The sequence below is a fragment of the Saccopteryx bilineata genome, chromosome 4, assembly GCF_036850765.1.
Source record: "Saccopteryx bilineata isolate mSacBil1 chromosome 4, mSacBil1_pri_phased_curated, whole genome shotgun sequence".
Classification (NCBI taxonomy): Eukaryota; Metazoa; Chordata; class Mammalia; order Chiroptera; family Emballonuridae; genus Saccopteryx; species Saccopteryx bilineata.
In genome coordinates this window covers 147,851,161-147,868,785 of record NC_089493.1, presented here as the reverse complement: position 1 = coordinate 147,868,785, position 17,625 = coordinate 147,851,161, and the positions used below count along the sequence as shown (strand labels likewise).

The window sequence follows — 17,625 nt, the reverse complement described above, 5'->3', positions numbered from 1 at the left end:
TCAGCAGCACGATTTCCATTCACTTTTCCAAACTGGATCACCTTTAACTTGAATTCAGCACTGTACAAAAACTTTTTCTGAACTGTTTCTGGGCAGAACATGGCAAAACATAACCCTACCGTAATATACTGGTAACAAGTGCAAAACAATGAACACAAAGACAACAAGCGCGAAAAAGTGGAAAAAGCAAGTAAAAAAACTACAACAATGAGTGCAAATAAAACAGGAAATGCAAGCATAAAAGTCTACAACCACTGTATAAGATGCCACCCAGTTTTCAGACCCCCAATTTTTTGAAAAAGGGTGCACCTTATACATGGGAAGTACGATAGATTACACAAGACTAGTGTTACAGGTGCACACACACACATATAAAATAAATATATGAATCATAGACAAATATATAAGAAAAATAAGTAAAATGTAAATTTTCTGTATTTAAATTAAACACTAACTTTATATATGTTAGATATGGATATACGATGAGTTGATAGAAGCAGTCCCTGCTCTTTAGGAGTTTATGTTCTAACTTGTCTGGGAATTGTTTGTGGTCGTCATCCCTCAATTTCCTCAAAAAGTTCTTCTAATTTTTTTCAAAGTATAGTGACCGGAAAAAAATGTATTTTAAAAGACATATCACTAAAACACACATACACACAACTATAAAGAGAGAAAATATTGTTTATTTACATAATCCTGAATATATTTTCTAATAGCTTTTCTAGGTACATATACTTGTACAATTCTAAGTTAGTGACTTTGGAACAAATCTGCAAAATGCACCTATATTGTTCCTGACTTTAGTCCTGCCGTTTACTAGATCAGTTTTAGACAGATTTTAATTTCTTTTAGGAGACAGTATTTCTCAACGGTTAGGAGCCTGGGCTCTGGGGAGGAACCGTCCCAACTTTATTCTGGCTCTGATACATCAACCGTATAACAGTCTAATTGCTTATCCTCTTTGTGGCTTGATTTATTTTGCTTTTATAAAAAGTGAGGATAAATATTGTACCCATCTTATGAATGATAGGTTGAGAATCAAACGAATTGACCCCAGGTGTACTTTAAAGGTAGGATCAATAGAATTTCCCGATTTTTCAGCCTGAGCAACTGGAAGGACGGAACCAGCACTGACTGAGGTGGAGAGGTGCTGGTGGAGCCGATTCCAGGAGGAGAGGAGCAGATGGGTTTGACACATGAACATCCGGGTGTAGATGGTCCAAAGCGAATGAATTGCTTCGTTTCTCCGTTCTTGTTTACACAGTGTAGTCAAGCTTGCATTTAAAACATTTCATTTACATTTCTAACTGGTAAGTTACTGTGTTTAAACAAGATATCAAATGTTTAAATAATTATTAGAAAATTATTTTATTTTTGTAAAGTGTTATTTTCCACTTTAATTCATTAGTTATTTTTTATATTCATATGTTCAGCAAATATGCTTAAAATGTAGATAAATTTGCAATGAAACTATTTATAGAAATCAATTTTAAAGATAAACTGCTCAACATATATTTGCTTCAAACTTTCTTTGTTTCACAAGTTGTTCTGTCCCTGCCATCTGGCTCGGTTTAATTTGTTTTATTTTCATCTTCCAACACGCTCTGTTGGACTCTTCCTAAACCAGGGATCAGGTTTTTGTGCTAGTCAATTTCTAGTACTTGCTCTGAGCCAGGCAGTGGAGGCCAAGTCCCGTGTGTTCCCGTTACCCAACGCAAGTTCATCTCGGAGGCCTTGGAGGCAAAACATTTTTTTTTTTTAATGTATTCTTTTTTTTAATAATTTTTTTTAATTTTTTAAAATTTTATTTTATTTATTCATTTTAGAGAGGAGAGAGAATGGAAGAGAGAGAGAGAGGGAGAGAGAGAGGAGAGAGAAGGTGGGGAGGAGCTGGAAGCATCAACTCCCATATGTGCCTTGACCAGGCAAGCCCAGGGTTTCGAACTGGCTACCTCAGCATTTCCAGGTCGACGCTTTATCCACTGCGCCACCACAGGTCAGGCTGAGGCAAAACATTTAAGGGTGAGGGTAAGGGAACCTCTAAGATGTGAGGGTTGAGTGGACTGTGCCGGGAGCATGATAACTGGAGTGCTTGTTCCAGCTCTATAATATTTTGTTTGGCAATAAGAATAGAGGGCACCTTTGCTTGGGAAGGTGCAGGCGTCAGTGATAATCCTATACAAGGCTTTGGCCCCTCTTACTCCCAAGCCAAACGATTAATTAAATAGGCTCATGTTTTTTATTTCTATTCCTGCTTTCTATAAAGAAAGCACTCTTAACAAGACTCACAGGGCATCATCTATAAATGTGTATGTGTATGTGTATCTTCTTTCCTAAAGACCTCAGGGTGCATGAGGCTCTCTAAGGTTTTCAGGATGCAAATAGTTTAAGAAATGTTGCTATAAAGAAGGTTGATGCTCTGTTTTTTAATAAGAGTAGCTATGTAAATAAACCTTTGTCTCACCTTTCTGTAATTGGTTTAAAAGTCCAACAGACAGGCCCTGGCCGGTTGGCTCAGCGGTAGAGCGTCGGCCTGGCGTGCGGGGGACCCGGGTTCGATTCCCGGCCAGGGCACATAGGAGAAGCGCCCATTTGCTTCTCCACCCCCCCCCCCTCCTTCCTCTCTGTCTGTCTCTTCCCCTCCCGCAGCCAAGGCTCCATTGGAGCAAAGATGGCCCAGGCACTGGGGATGGCTCCTTGGCCTCTGCCCCAGGTGCTAGAGTGGCTCTGGTCTCAGCAGAGCGACGCCCTGGAGGGGCAGAGCGTCGCTCCTTGGTGGGCAGAGCGTCGCCCCTGGTGGGCTTGCCGGGTGGATCCCGGCCGGGGGCATGCAGGAGTCTGTCTGACTGTCTCTCCCTGTTTCCAGCTTCAGAAAAAAATACAAAAAAAAAAAAAAAAAAAAAAGGCCAACAGACAAGCGCACTCAGTAAAGACACTGATAAAGGGTGGAAGGATAGTTTGAGAATAAACGTTTAGAGATGAGGTCTAGAACAACCGGGAAATACAATAGCTCCCATTGACAAAGTGGTTTGATTTGAACAGAGGGCACTGAATCTTTTTTCTGTTAGTGCTGATGTTTATTTTTAATTATTACAGAAATACAATTTGCACCATGAATGGTGCCAGTGAAAAAGAGATGTGTGCTGAATCTCACCCACCAGTCAGCTGAGCCTTAGAGCTGCCATTCTGCCTGTGAGTTACAATAATCACCAGCAATGAAGAGGCAGACCTCCTCCTGCTATCTTGTCTCTTCTCCCAGGAAGACCAAGAAGAATTGGCTACATATCAAGTTATCCCTTACTTTTTACCTTCTTGCCTTTTCAGTTTTTATCCTCTTAGTTTACAGAATTTTCATAGTAAAAGGTGGAAAAAAAATAAGGATTTGCTTCTAAAGCTAGTTATGAAAAGATTGTGTCTAAATCTGGATAGGAGAACGGATGCTGTAAAAAGCTGTAGTGATACTCATGAAGTCTGGACAAAGAAGTCTCATTGCTGAAGGTTTAGAAGATTCTCATGTAGCAAGCAAGCTACCAACTGGATCATGATAAAAGGGACGGGCAGCAAGCATGTTTCAAAAAACAAAGAAGAAATTTAACAAAAAAAGAGACACATCTACTGTACGAACTGATTTTTTTTTAAGTGGAGCTATATTATTGTAGTATGAGCAGTATAAATTACAAGATTCAAAGCAGTAGTGTAAGTAGACTGTAAAACATGCATGAAATTAGTGACTTGGGTAGAAATCTGTCAGTGCTACAAAAATACATATAAACAAAAATTTTTCTTCCTTTGATAAGTCTACAAGCTATAACATTAAGAGTATTTACATAATTTTATACTACATATGTGAAAAATATACCAAGCTAGAATAACATTGTTCTAAAGTTTGAAACATAATTCTGTCAAATAAAAACATTCTTCATATAATATTTGAAGTTAACAATAAGTTTCTGTGACAGTCAAATGAGTATCCCTCTAAATTTAATTTTGATTAGAATTTCGTTTCAATTGGTACCTGGAAGAAGATAGAAAGTTCTTGTTTTAAAAAATGTGTTAAATTCTATCCCTTTCAACAATCATATCTTGCATTTAAAATATCATCAATCTGATTAAAACTAGGAGCTAGAATTTGCCATAATCATCAACAAATTTTTGTCTTGAACTTTAATAGTCAAATACCTTTCATTGCTACTTGTTTAACATAAAACCATGTGACACCAGGTTGTAAAATAAATATATTTTGGAGGTCTAATTTAACTTAAAGTAACAATGTCATTTCACATAGCAGTGTATTCATTCACGTTTGTTCCATGTGGCACCCAAGCTCCAAGGGGCTGTGCGTGTCCACCAGGCACACTCGGTTAAGCCACTCTGGTGGCTCACCCATGACTGCTCATCTGTTTTCCTCTTAGTAGTGCAAGGAGCGGGGGTTAAATGTGTCATATGGAGAAACGGGTATAAAATGGTGCTGACTACATTCTATTAGTTGGTTCTAAAGCTTTAATCAGGCATCAGGTTTAAATTCTGTTCTTATACTTTATCTTCTAAAACTTGGTGATGATTCTGAATCCAGCTCTTAGGCAGAGGGTTCTTGGGAAGGCTGTCTGCATGGGGGTTTAGGCAGGTGCTAAATTTGAGTTTCTTGGAAACCCCACCTTGGGAAATAAACACTGCTCATTCATTCTCAGCTCTCTGCTCATTTCACACCTGTCTGATTTTCTGGACTAGCTCTTTATCCAACCTTCTTTGATTTAATGTAACTCTTACCATTTCTTCTTTATTTCTAATCTAAATTCCATTTGCTATTTCTCTTAGACCTTTCTTCAAATAAGAGAAATACCACCAGCCACCTCCCATACTTGAAGACCATTATTAGATTCTTTCTCAGGACCCTTACTTTGATCTTCCATCAAAGGAACAGAGCACAGGTCTTGGCATCAAATCCTGTTGATCGATCTTGGTTCAAATCCTGTTGCTGTCACTATTGTGTGTGACCTTAATCAAACTGGTTAAGTTCTCTAAGCCCTCCTAACTTCCTCATTTGTGAATTGAAGATATCTTCTTTGAATATTGTAAGGATTGAGATAACAAATATAATGCACCTTCATGTACCTGTCCTGCAGCAGATACCTGTCTTGTGGTTCTGCTTTTCCCAAACTATAGATATTCTCTTAAAGGACTGAATATTCTAAAAATGAATGTTCTAGAATGGAATGGGACTGTCCAGTTAAGTGATAATTTGGCAGTTTTTTCCTAGTCAGGAAAGGAAGAAACTTAACTTGCTTTGCTGGAGTAGGTAGACATTGTGCGAGGGCCTTCCCATGTACCTGGGAGGCAGGAGGTATGTGTTAGTGTCTCAGCTCCATCACTAATTTGTTTATAAATAAAAAGAGCAATACTTTCCTACCTCATGGATCATTACAAGACCAAAAAAAGATGTTGGTTGTAAGTACTTTGAAGATATAAAAGTTTTCTTTGTGTATGCTCAATATTGCATTAGTTGAGATCTAGAATCCCTGTTTTTCATCCTGTCCTGGTTTGAGTCGTTTCTCCCAAAGCCTGTGTGAGATTGGTGTTGTTTCAGTTTTCTCGGCACGAGGCCCAGGGGCTCGAATAGTGCTGGACTCTCTGCAGCACGTGGAGCAGGCCTCAGTGCTCCCATGTTTGATTGTGTTGTGATGTCTACTGCTGGAGACTCATCTTACCTTACATCCCCAATTATGTAATCCTCCATATGTATTTGTGGTACAATCCAATTTTATTCCTGTTCCCTGAAAAAATAATCATAATAGAATAATGGATTAGGAACAATATTTTTAAATATTGGAAAATAAAGGGAAATTTAAGAAGCAAAGATATTTGGTTATACAAATGTGAATGTTATAATAAAGCTACTACCTGACTGGAATTAAACTTTGCAGTACTATAATCTTTTTTCATCAAAATATGCAAGACAGCATCATGGATTGTTAAGAAAAATATTGAGTCCTTGACTTCATCATCAAAAAATTCACACCGTACAAGCTTCTCAATGAAATCATCTGAAGAGAGAAAAGAAAGAATAGTTAGGAAGAAGTACTTGAGGCTGGGGATTTAATTTTCATTTGCAAATGTATATTTCATCAGTGTTTGGCTGTGTTTGGGATCTGCAAAGGATACTGTCAGCACAGTCGTCTGAAACTAAAGGATATCTTTCTAATAAAAGTATATACATGGCCTCACCAGGCGGTGGCGCAGTGGATAGAGCGTCGGACTGGGATGCAGAGGACCCAGGTTCGAGACCCCGAGGTCGCCAGCTTGAGCGCCGGCTCATCTGGTTTAAGCAAAAGCCCACCAGCTTGAACCCAAGATCGCTGGCTCCAGTAACCTTGCTCGGTCTGCTGAAGGCCCGCGGTCAAGGCACATATGAGAGAGCAATCAATGAACAACTGGGGTGTTGCAACACGCAATGAAAAACTAATGATTGATGCTTCTCATCTCTCTCTGTTCCTGTCTGTCTGTCCCTGTCTATCCCTCTCTCTGACTCACTCTCTGTCTCTGTAAAAAATAAATAAATAAATAAAAGTATATATTTAATGCCCTAAGGTAAAATGTCTGAAGGAAAAGGTATAAATGAAAAAAACTTTCAGCAGTTCTTGAAAGCCTAGTGAGTTACTTGCCCCAGTTAATGATTGGCACATCACATGTGGCTTATTCGCAAAAACTGGGATTCTGCCAGAATAGGACACATGCTCACAAAGCAGTGCTCCACTGTCATTCTGGATAGCCAGACCTACTATTTGCCAGTTACTTCTGTAGTCCATTTCTTGAAGCTGCTGGCCACCCCACATTCCATCTCCAGCCACCTTGGAGGAATCTCTTTCTTGTAGGTGCGGCACTTGTTTGCACAGATCAGTCAAAAAATATTACCTCAAAGCCCTGGCTGGGTAATATGAGGGGTCAGAAGATAAATTATGCATGAATCTTGCCCTCAGGATAAAGAACATTTATGTATACCTATAGTAATGAAAGGAGAAGTATAGAATAAGAAAGGTGGGAAGCAATCTGATCTTTATCATCAGTGTTTTCTTAGTTCTTAAATTGATGACCAGCACATACTCATCATTTTGCTGGATCAATAAGAGAGGTACAGATTATGTGCTATGGCCGCTCAGAGGATATAAGGTAAAGATTGTTTTCTCCTGGCGGGTGTCTGGGAAAACTTGACCAAGCAGATACCATTTAAAAGTGACTAAGATTTGGAGAAAAATGGAGGAAGAGAAAGTATGAAAACATGGAAGTGGAAAAGTCTGTTCACAGGCAAGCTTTCAACACTGACAGGACCGAGCAGTGACTGAAGGAAGGCAAGAGAGGGGCTTCAGTCTCCAGAACCCAGGACGAAGGTGGGTGGCACATGGGGGGAAGAAGGCGACAGTTTTTGTTGAGAACTGAGAGGGATGCCAGGCAGCAGAGGCAGCAGGAAGAGGGACTTTGAAAAAGATGTGGGATGATGGAGGAGTAAAATTGTTTACCAGATTATAGGGCTACTGAGATCAAGAGGATATTTTTAAGTGGAGGGAAGCCTTGAATCTAGAATATATCTGTAGATTTTAGGGACAGGAGCCAGTAGAAAGGGAAAATTAGAGATGCCACTTTCACGCCTCCTCAGGACCTGTACCCCCAGGACCCTGTCAGGGCTGAGTCCCTCACTCAGTCCAGGCCCTGTGCAAATGTCACACTGGCGGTCATACTTGCCCACCTGTCTAAAATAGCACCATCCTTGTTGCTCTGTCTCTCAACCAGCATCGTCCTTCACTGAACTTACTACCCGAAATATGTTTTCGTTTACTTATTATCTAGCTTTTCCTCTAGACTGTAGGATTCACGAGGGCAGGGGCTTGTCTTATTTGCAGCTGTGTTCTAGCACCCAGAACCTTCCCTGGGAGAGAAAGTCACCTAGTGAGATAGCATAGAGCTGCAGAATAATGTGATGTGTGAGTCCTACAGGTGCAAAAAGTCTGAAGGCCATGGTGCTCTGCCTGAGGAAGCAAGGAAGTCCTCACAGTTGCTGAGAGATAAACTTTCGAAGGAGTTGTCTAGTCAGAAAGTGGGATTGGAAGTCATTCTAGAGACAAGGACACTAGTTAGAAACTTCTTCCCCAGGGCCTAGATGAGAAATGATAAAGGTCTGGATTAAGGTTTGGAAAGTGGAGAGGAAGAGACTGAGTCAGGAGGCAATGTCTACAGGTGACTCATTGAATGTAGAAGGAAGGGGAGAAGGAGATATTAAAGATGGCTCCAGGGTTTCTACTTTGGGCAACTGGGTGTGTGGTGATGGCATGACTGAGATTGGAAAGGAGAAGGATAGTTTCTGGGGGGAGAATGATATGTTTAGTTTTGAACATGTGATTCTGAGGTGCCTGGGAGACACCCAGACAATTGAATACATGGATCTGCAGCTCAAAAAAGGGCTGGGAAATCATTAACAAAAGTCATAAGCATGTAGCAGACTGACTAGAAAGAGTCCACAGGATTAAGGTTTAAGGGTGAAGCCTGGGAAAGATGGACAGAGTGGGAGAGGACCACGTCAGACCCCAAGGAGCTGTGAGAGTGGCGGAGTGAATCATAACAGCCTTGCAGAAGCCGTGGAGAGACTTTCAAAGACAAATGCTAAAGAAAGGGCCAAATGCTACAGCTCGATGAAAATGAGGCTGGGATGGAGGCAATCTGGACATTACTGATGACATCATCAGAGAGGTGAAGCAGAAACCAGGTTAGCATGGGCTGAAGAACAAAGGAGGCCAAGAAGACAAAACAAGCCTACTTTCCAGGAAGGTTAGAGTAGAAAGTGGTTACATATTCACTTTTTACTGCCTATTAAACTAGGATTCAAATTGTAAGGTTAATTTAATTTAATCGACACAACTAAAATATAAAGAAACTATTTCCAGAGGGACTTCTATAGGCTCAACTACAAATTAGATTCCCTTCTTGGTGATCATAAAAACCAGCTGTTCTTGGAGAGACTCTCTAGATTGAGAGTTGGCAATAAACCTGAAGGGATTGTCAGAATATAAAAATAAAACAACTTACCATCAGTTCCAACGATATACACATCTACTTTGATCCTGATAAATTCTTGCAAAATCTGTCAAAAAGAAAAGTAGACCCTTCTTGTGAAACAGTTTCACTTGTCAGAAATGTGAAGAAAACTGTCATAATTATACCTAATGGATCACATATTGATTTCAGAACCTGTTATATTTTGAAAAGAGATAATGGTACAAAGACACTAAAGTTAAAAACAAGACTTTGTGACAGAAAGAAATAAATCCAAATGAAAGAATTCTCCTGATGAAAAAGTTAAAAGGGGAAAATGTTCTGCCTAAACTCATAAAGTAAACTCTGATTTAATTTTAAATTTAGGGAAAAACAAAGGAGTCTTTTCAGTACGCCAGGATGCTGATGTCACTCCCTGATTTTAAAAGGTTTTTTTCTATGAGATGATCTTGACTAGAGCTTTGTATATACATAAACATAAGAGAACCCTAGGACCCAGATGCTGTTCATTATTCCTGTCCACAGTGATTGGATGTGTCTACTATCAACAAATCTTTATCCAACTTCTTGGTCTCTAGGCTAAGAGCAAATACCAGTAGTGATATCATTAAGGTCATGTAAGATGAGAAAAGGAACTTATATTGTTGATATATGAGACACTGAGCTAAAAATTAGAGCTTTAGAGAAACACAACACACGACACTTAAAGAGTCCCTGTCCTTTGCGCTATCCTACTAGAATAAAAAGTAAATTATTATGTGTGTATTTTTTCCTTTAAAGATGACACAAACAAACACAAAAATAAAGCAAGAAAAGAAAAAGCAAGCAGTCTTGAGTATTATTTGATGTTCTGATTCTCTTTTTAGCTTGACCTGTGGTGGCGCAGTGGATAAAGCGTCAACCTGGAATGCTGAGACCACTGATTCAAAACCCTGGGCTTGCCGGGTCAAGGCACATATGGGAGTTGATGCTTCCTGCTACTCCCCTACCTTTTCTCTTTCTTCCTCTTCCTCTCCTCTCTATAAAATGAATAAATTAAAAAAATAAGGATTATTTTTTTCACATGTTTATTTATTTATTTACTAATTTTTATTACTATTATATTTTTTTGAGAGAGGAAGGGAGAGAGAGAGACAGGAACATCGAGCTGCTTCTGTGTGTGCCCTGATCGGGGAATCAAACTGGCAATCGCGTTCTAGGACGACACTCCAACCAACTGAGCCATCAGATCAGGGCTTAATGTTTTGTTGATTTTTAGAGAGACAGAAGAGGAAGGGAGAGAGAGGGGAAGGAGAAGGGAAGCATTTGTTGTTCTACTAGGTCATACATTTTTTGGTTGCTTGCCGTGTGTGCCATGACCGGGGAACAAATCCACAACCTTGTCGTTTTGGGATGACACTCAACTGACTGAGCTAACAGACCAGGGCCTAAGATTCTTTTTAAAGAGCTAGAATAGGCCCTGGCCGGTTGGCTCAGCAGTAGAGCATCGGCCTGGCGTGCGGGGGACCCGGGTTCGATTCCCGGCCAGGGCACATAGGAGAAGCGCCCATTTGCTTCTCCACCCCCCCCCTCCTTCCTCTCTTCCCCTCCCGCAGCCAAGGCTCCATTGGAGCAAAGATGGCCCGGGCGCTGGGGATGGCTCCTTGGCCTCTGCCCCAGGCACTAGAAGTGGCTCTGGTCGCGGCAGAGTGACGCCCCGGAGGGGCAGAGCATCGCCCCCTGGTGGGCAGAGCATCCACTCTGGTGGGCGTGCCGGGTGCATCCCGGTTGGGTGCATGCAGGAATCTGTCTGATTGTTTCTACCCGTTTCCAGCTTCAGAAAAATACAAAAAAAAAAGAAAGAGAGAATAAACTGAAGTTGATCCTATTTTCTAATTTTGTGTCCAGTTGACCCACACTTAATAGCTCTTATCTTAGTTCAGTTCTTATGTAGGCAGATTTATGTGAAAAACTAAGCAAAAAAGGAAAGTGTGGAATTTCTTAAATTTTCTTTTTATCTATTTCTGAAATTTTATTAGAAAATAATTTATTTTAGAAATGCAGACAAAACTGTGGAAAGAAAACAGACTGCAACCTGAAACCTGATTGTTTCAGTCCTGCTTTTAAATGATATGTGACATTGTGACATTTATTCTTTCACATAACTCCTTTTTTTGGGGGGGAAACAGACTATTATTTAGCCAAATGAAATTTCATCAGTTTATAATGAAAGCCCCTATTTCACTTTCTCCCAAGAACTTTTCAAATCTTCTCGTATTTTAGGACAATTTAGATTCAATGTCCATAAGGCTCTGAGGGTGCCATAGGATTGGAATTTCAAAGGAGTGTGAGCAGTTGTCTACTAGCAGGTTCAACATACATTAGAATGTAGGTTTGAGCCTGACCAGGCGGTGGCGCAGTGGATAGAGCGTCGGACTGGGATGCGGAAGTACCCAGGTTCGAGACTCCGAGGTCCCGCGCGGGCTCATCTGGCTTGAGCAAAGAGCTCGCCAGCTTGGACCCAAGGTCGCTGGCTCCAGCAGGGGGTTACTCGGTCTGCTGAAGGCCCACGGTCAAGGCACATGTGAGAAAGCAATCAATGAACAACTAAGAAGTCGCAACGCACAACGAGAAACTGATGATTGATGCTTCTCATCTCTCTCTGTTCCTGTCTGTCTGTCCCTGTCTATCTCTGCCTCTGTAAAAAAAAAAAAAAAAAAAAAGAGAAAAGAATGTAGGTTTGATTGCCTTCAAAACTGACTGCCAGTCTCATGGGACATGCACTTTTAAAGAGTTCACTGAAAATGCCCACTTGCTCTCCCACTCTTTCCATGAAGTATGCTGAGATTAAAATTTACTTTTACTTAAGGGTATATGGTCTAAAGGAGTATCCTTCCACAAATACAATTTTCACCTTTCGTCACCGATTGGTTGTTTCCATTAAGAAAAAAAGTTACCGTTTTGAGACCCCTCATTGAAGAAACATCAAGAAATGACACTGCTGAAAAATCAAGAATGAGACTATGCAGTTCAATTTTCGGGACCGTGATATTGAGAGGAAGATCAGCATTCCAGTCTATCTGGAAGGGTAGGTCTGCAGTATTGATGGGCTGATCCAGTTCTTCTATCTGATTGTTGTCCAGCTCCTCATCGAAATCTTTCAAGCCGGCAATGGTGCATATAAATCCTTTCTGCAAGAGAGGACAGTAACATGCATGATCATTCTGACCAAGAAATACATCTGCAGGCCGAAGATGACCAGTGATTTTCTGAAGCACAGATTCAAAGTTGGGTCAAGCAAATAAGATTGTAAATTTTTTTCTTTGGAGAAAAAAAATTGTTTCAAGAGAATAAAATTTTAAGAAGACCCCCAAAGATACCACTTTAAAATACTACACTAATTGACACATAAAATACCTTATTTATCTGGCATTTTATATAAAAGAATAGAACCAACATCTTGACCTGCATTTAACTAAGCCTTAGCTCTAACACACAGAACGTGGTCAGGAAACTCACTGGTGTCACTTGCAGCAGGCCTTCCTTCTGCAGTTTTCGGATTTTCTTCACAGCTTTGTTGCGCTTGCGTAGAATTCGAAGTGGACTAAAGCCAACCTGAAAAAGGTCACTGCTGTGTTACAGTGTACCGGATATTTTGATACTTATATAGCATAATTCTAATAACTTTAAGGGGAGAGGCTGAGGGATTGAGACACATAATAGAGATATTTGGAATAAAGTGTAAATGATTCAAACAACATCAGCAAGAGCATTGTGCCAGACCTATGGTTTACGCCAGGGGTCCCCAAACTACGGCCCGGGGGCCACATGTGGACCCCTGAGGCCATTTATTCGGCCCCCACCGCACTTCTGGAAGGGGCAACTGTTTCATTGGTGGTCAATGAGAGGAGCATAGTTCCCATTGAAATACTGGTCAGTTTGTTGATTTAAATTTACTTGTTCTTTATTTTAAATATTGTATTTGTTCCCGTTTTGTTTTTTTACTTAAAAATAAGATATGTGCAGTGTGCATAAGGATTTGTTCATAGTTCTTTTTTATACTCTGGCCCTCCAACGGTCTGAGGGAGAGTGAACTAGCCCCCTATGTAAAAAGTTTGGGGACCCCTGGTTTACACAGTTATCTACACTTATAAACCTCTGTACCATCCAGGATTTATCCACAAATTATCCACAAATGGGCCTAAACTCTAATTTGAACCTGTTTGTGAGTCCTTAAGGGATTTTATTTCATTTATTGAATATTGGTGGCATCTAATTAGTATTCTGCTCCTATATAATTTTATTTTATTATAATGTATATTTTATGATATCTATTATAATATATTTTATTTTATAATTTTAGTATTAGATCTGAGGATAACCTTCATTTTCCCCTTTTCCAAGAGAAAGGTGTTTTTATGTGGCAATATGTAGCTCCAGAGTAACAGCTAAGGAGAATTATATTAAGTAATAAAAAAAAATCCTTGACAAAAAAAATGTAGTTAGATTGAAAGATACTAGCTTAAGTGAAAAGGACAGTATATAAAGCCATATATATATATATACACATACACAATATGATCCATTATTATAAAAAAATTGGGTAGAGAAATATTTGATGCATAGCAAACTACTACTACTAATAATCAGGGTTAAGACAGAAGCGCTATGCAAGGGACAGAGTTGCCCAGAATGCAGGTTCCGAAGGAAGTGTCAAGCTTGTGTTTCTTAACCTTAAAGATTGCTTCTTTGTCACCTTCTCTCCAGGCCACCGGGGACACTAAGTTGTTATTGAATATTTTGTGTTAAATATTCATTTATATTATATTTATTAATTTCATTTATATTACAAAATTTGTTTGTTATTCTGAATCTCTTCAATGATAGTCAAATATTAAGTACTCTTGCTGTTTCTGAAGTTGGTTCCTCAAGAAAATTTGTAGGATAATATCTATTAAAAACCAGTAGCCCCAAATCTTGTCTTTCTACTTCACAGCAGAATTTAATGAAAGATGACTGTATATTAGACACTGTCTCAAGACTCATTTTTCAACATATCGATGGAGCCCTTCTAAGGTAGTTTTTCACCTGCTCTGGGAACGGGGATACAAAGACACTAACCACTGAGCCCCAACATGTGTGCGGCCAATGTCCTTCTCCTGTCACAAAACAAACATTGTGTTTCTAGATATTCAGTGGAATTACAAGAAGGAATTGATAGTCTCTAAACTTACTGCATCAATAAGTTTCTGCTTAAAGAAATTAATGTTTGCAAAGTAAATAGGAGATGGGCATCTGAAGATTTTCACGCCTTCCAGTTCATACAGCTGTAAGGCAGAGAAGCAGTGTTAGATGGTGCCCAGTAGATTCATATCAGCATCAGTCAGCAAATCAATGTAAGAAATGGAGCTAGCTTCCTTACGTCAGAGTAATCTTTTTTATTCTTGTAGATGTTGCTCCTTCCAACATTAGCCAGTGTGCTGCATTTTGGACTGTAGAAAAAATCAACACCATGTGAATCACTCATACACATTTGGGAGGTTTGTGAGGCTAACACTGATGTTTCTAGCATACCAAAACAGGGTCACTTTTCAAAATGTAAAGATTCATCATGTCATCAGAGACCCTGCAGGCCAAGCAGGTCTTGTTTTACTGATTCTTTCACAGCTCCTAAGACAGTGCCTCCCATTGACCATACTCCAGTTCACAAAGTGCTTCTATATGCCTCTGCTGTTTTGATTCTGAATATCAGTTATTTGGTGACATAAGGCAGATATGATTACCCAGCTGAATAGATGAGGACATGGAGAAGTATAATGATTTGCCTATCACCACTTAGTTTGTCCCTATGTTTGGTGAACCCCCACGAAATGAGTGAAGATATAAACGAGTAAATGAATGCAGAAACATCGCAATGTAAGTGTATTCCATTGGTCAATACATTATACAGAACTATGATAACCCTCTGTTCTAGAATTCCTTAGGCTCCTAAGAAGCCTTATTTTTCTGTCACATAACTAATCTACATAGGCTGAGTGACCACATAGTGGTAACATTATATGCAGTGGTTTAAAGAGTTAGGACTGGATGACTATTAAGAATCAATCATTCTAAGTGGCTTTTGTGAAATTCTAGGATGAGAGGGGCCTTTCAGAAATTTTCTTAATTCAGCTCTATGTTTTTCAGGTGGGAGTACAAGGTTACAACCTGTAAAGAGAAACAGCTCTCCACCAGATGTGGAGAATTTTACAATCTTCTCAGTAACATGTTCCTGTGGTTAAAAAGTCTAAGGCAAAGAAATTTATATGATTTTGTTGATGGAGTGCAGCAGGGAGCAGACCATCAGCAGGTGGGACTGGGCTGATGCTCTAAGCTCAGGCCATTCTATTGCCCTTCATGGGTGAACAGCCTGAGGAAGAACTGACTGGCCAATCTTGATAATTTTGCATGCCTAACAGCTCAACTACTTTTCCCTTAACTAGTAACAAGTTTTTTCTCTTTCTGACATTGGTTGGTCAAAGTCTGCAAAGATACAGAATGTGACAATCACTCACAATTGGGTCCTGAACACGATGGTCAGGAGCTGAAATGCCACACTAGCTGCCAGGCCTAAAGCAAGTCCCAGGACAATGACAAAGATGAAGGTCATGATCCAAATCAGCTGCAAAAAGAAGGCAACATATACACTACAATTGAGTCTGGTTCAAGCACAACGTCTTAGGTCCATTGCTATGAGAAAGCATGAATTTCTACAGACCACAGCAGAGACTGAAAGTGCTCAGGAGAATGGACCTGCCTCCAGAGGTCATTTCCACTGGTTCAGGTTCTGAACCACAGAAACACATGCAGATATTTTAAAAATCCAAAGAGAGTGTATCCATTGCTAATCCCATCCTGATCCAAGTAAGGAAATGGATGAGTCTATCACAGTTAAAATTCCAAAACCATCCTGACCAGGTGGTGGTGCAGTGGATAGAGTGCCAAACTGGGATGCCAAGGACCCAGATTTGAAACCCCGAGGTCACTGGCTTGAGTGTGGGATCATAGACATGACCTCATGGTCACTGGCTTGAGACCAAAAGGTCACTGGCTTGAAGCCCAAAGTTGCTGGCTTGAGCCCAGGTCACTGGCTTGAGCAAGGGGCCACTGGAATACCTGGGACCTCCCAGTCAAGGCACATATGAGAAAGCAATGAACAACTAAGGTGCTGCAATGAAGAACTGATGCTTCTCATCTCTCTCCCTTCTGGTCTGTCTGTTCCTATCTTCCCTCTGACTCTCTCTTTGTCTTTGTCTCTCTTGCTAAAATAAAATAAAATTCCAGAACCAGCTGCTGTTCCTTAAAATGAGGAAATAGTTGGTGTATAATATACTAATCTCTTACTCTTGTACCGCTGATTTCATTAATGGCTATGATCTCTATAAGAATTTTAGTATGCCAAAGGGATGTGAAGACCCCCCCAACAATTATCTAGCAGGAATAAAAAAGTAAACCAAATGTAGTTTATTACTTTATGCTTGTAAAGTACTACAGTATATGTTAAGCATTTTTATGCCACAGACTTTGACCCTAATATAATTATGCATTCTGCTTCTCACAGCAAGTCATGTTGAGAGCAATGAGAGCCTTTATAGAGTATTTCCAAAAGTAATGCTTGTAATTTAAGTTTTTCACAGATTCTCTGGTAACTCACATAAGATGTAATGAAGATCAAAGGAAGTTGTTTACTATTGTTTCTTGGAGCATTTCCTACTTGCAAGAAGCCCATCTTTTTAAATTAAAATCCCAGAGAATGATCATTAGAGTATGCAGTTTAATGATAGTAAATAAAACAAAGGTCACTTTAACAGGTATACTGAAATAAAATTTCTCTTAGTTTACAATAACATAATCATGCATTTTACATCAGCATTTTGCTGCCTCTACTTACACAATCATACTTATCCTTCCGCCATAGTCTCCGTATTTCCGTGAACTGCATCAGCATTCCCTTTAAGTTCCCGAGAGCCAGAGCTGCCAACACAGACTGTGAAAACATAAACTGCAGATGTGCTTTCAGATAACCAGACACACCAGGCAGAAGCAAAGGTGAAGGCTGAAGATAAGCAAGTCCTTCAGAAGGTCTCCGAACAAAGGGCACACCCTGTTCCGGTGTGCAGTGCCCAGGTCTGAGACGCTGACCTGTTGCCATGCATGACCTTGTCCCCACCACAATGACAGTGACATGCCATCGATGAGCTGACAACACACACTAGCCTGCCTGTACCTAGGGACAGGGAAAGGCAGATCTTAAGATCTATGGTGGAAATAAAGTCTTCTCAATCAGAGATAGTCTAACGTGGGTCTATATGTATTAGAGGTGGGAAAGGGGGGGTGCTCTTTGTTTAAAAAAAAGGTTTAGGGAGTTTGGGGTCCTAGAATAAGAATGAAAAACTTTGATGCTGTTCAACAATTGTGCCATTTTGGAAGAAGAAGCCGAAGATCACAGGGAGTTTGACAAAGGTTTGAGGCATGCTCTCTGGGACAGCATGACCCATATCTGTCACATTCTCTGTTATGTCCCCAGAACCGAGCATGGTAGATATATACAGCAGGGGCTTAGTATTT

At 40.0% G+C, this 17,625-nt stretch overlaps 1 protein-coding gene across 4 annotated transcripts in view; it reads right to left on the bottom strand.

Annotated features, from left to right (window-relative positions):
- Nucleotides 1-2,626: 2,626 nt before the first annotated feature.
- Nucleotides 2,627-17,625, bottom strand: part of SLC26A3 (solute carrier family 26 member 3) — a 49,223-nt gene continuing 34,224 nt past the window's right edge. For 3 of the 4 annotated variants that reach the window (XM_066272187.1, XM_066272188.1, XM_066272186.1), the window contains 10 exons: nucleotides 16,949-17,044; nucleotides 15,573-15,679; nucleotides 14,441-14,510; nucleotides 14,253-14,345; nucleotides 12,538-12,633; nucleotides 11,976-12,209; nucleotides 9,073-9,127; nucleotides 5,899-6,041; nucleotides 5,706-5,771; nucleotides 2,627-4,015 (listed from right to left, as the gene is read on the bottom strand). In XM_066272187.1, coding sequence (XP_066128284.1) covers nucleotides 3,992-4,015; nucleotides 5,706-5,771; nucleotides 5,899-6,041; nucleotides 9,073-9,127; nucleotides 11,976-12,209; nucleotides 12,538-12,633; nucleotides 14,253-14,345; nucleotides 14,441-14,510; nucleotides 15,573-15,679; nucleotides 16,949-17,044 — 984 coding nt within the window. In that variant the 3' untranslated portion in view covers nucleotides 2,627-3,991. The remainder of the gene's footprint in view (nucleotides 4,016-5,705; nucleotides 5,772-5,898; nucleotides 6,042-9,072; nucleotides 9,128-11,975; nucleotides 12,210-12,537; nucleotides 12,634-14,252; nucleotides 14,346-14,440; nucleotides 14,511-15,572; nucleotides 15,680-16,948; nucleotides 17,045-17,625) is intronic. The other variant, XM_066272189.1, reaches the window with a different exon arrangement.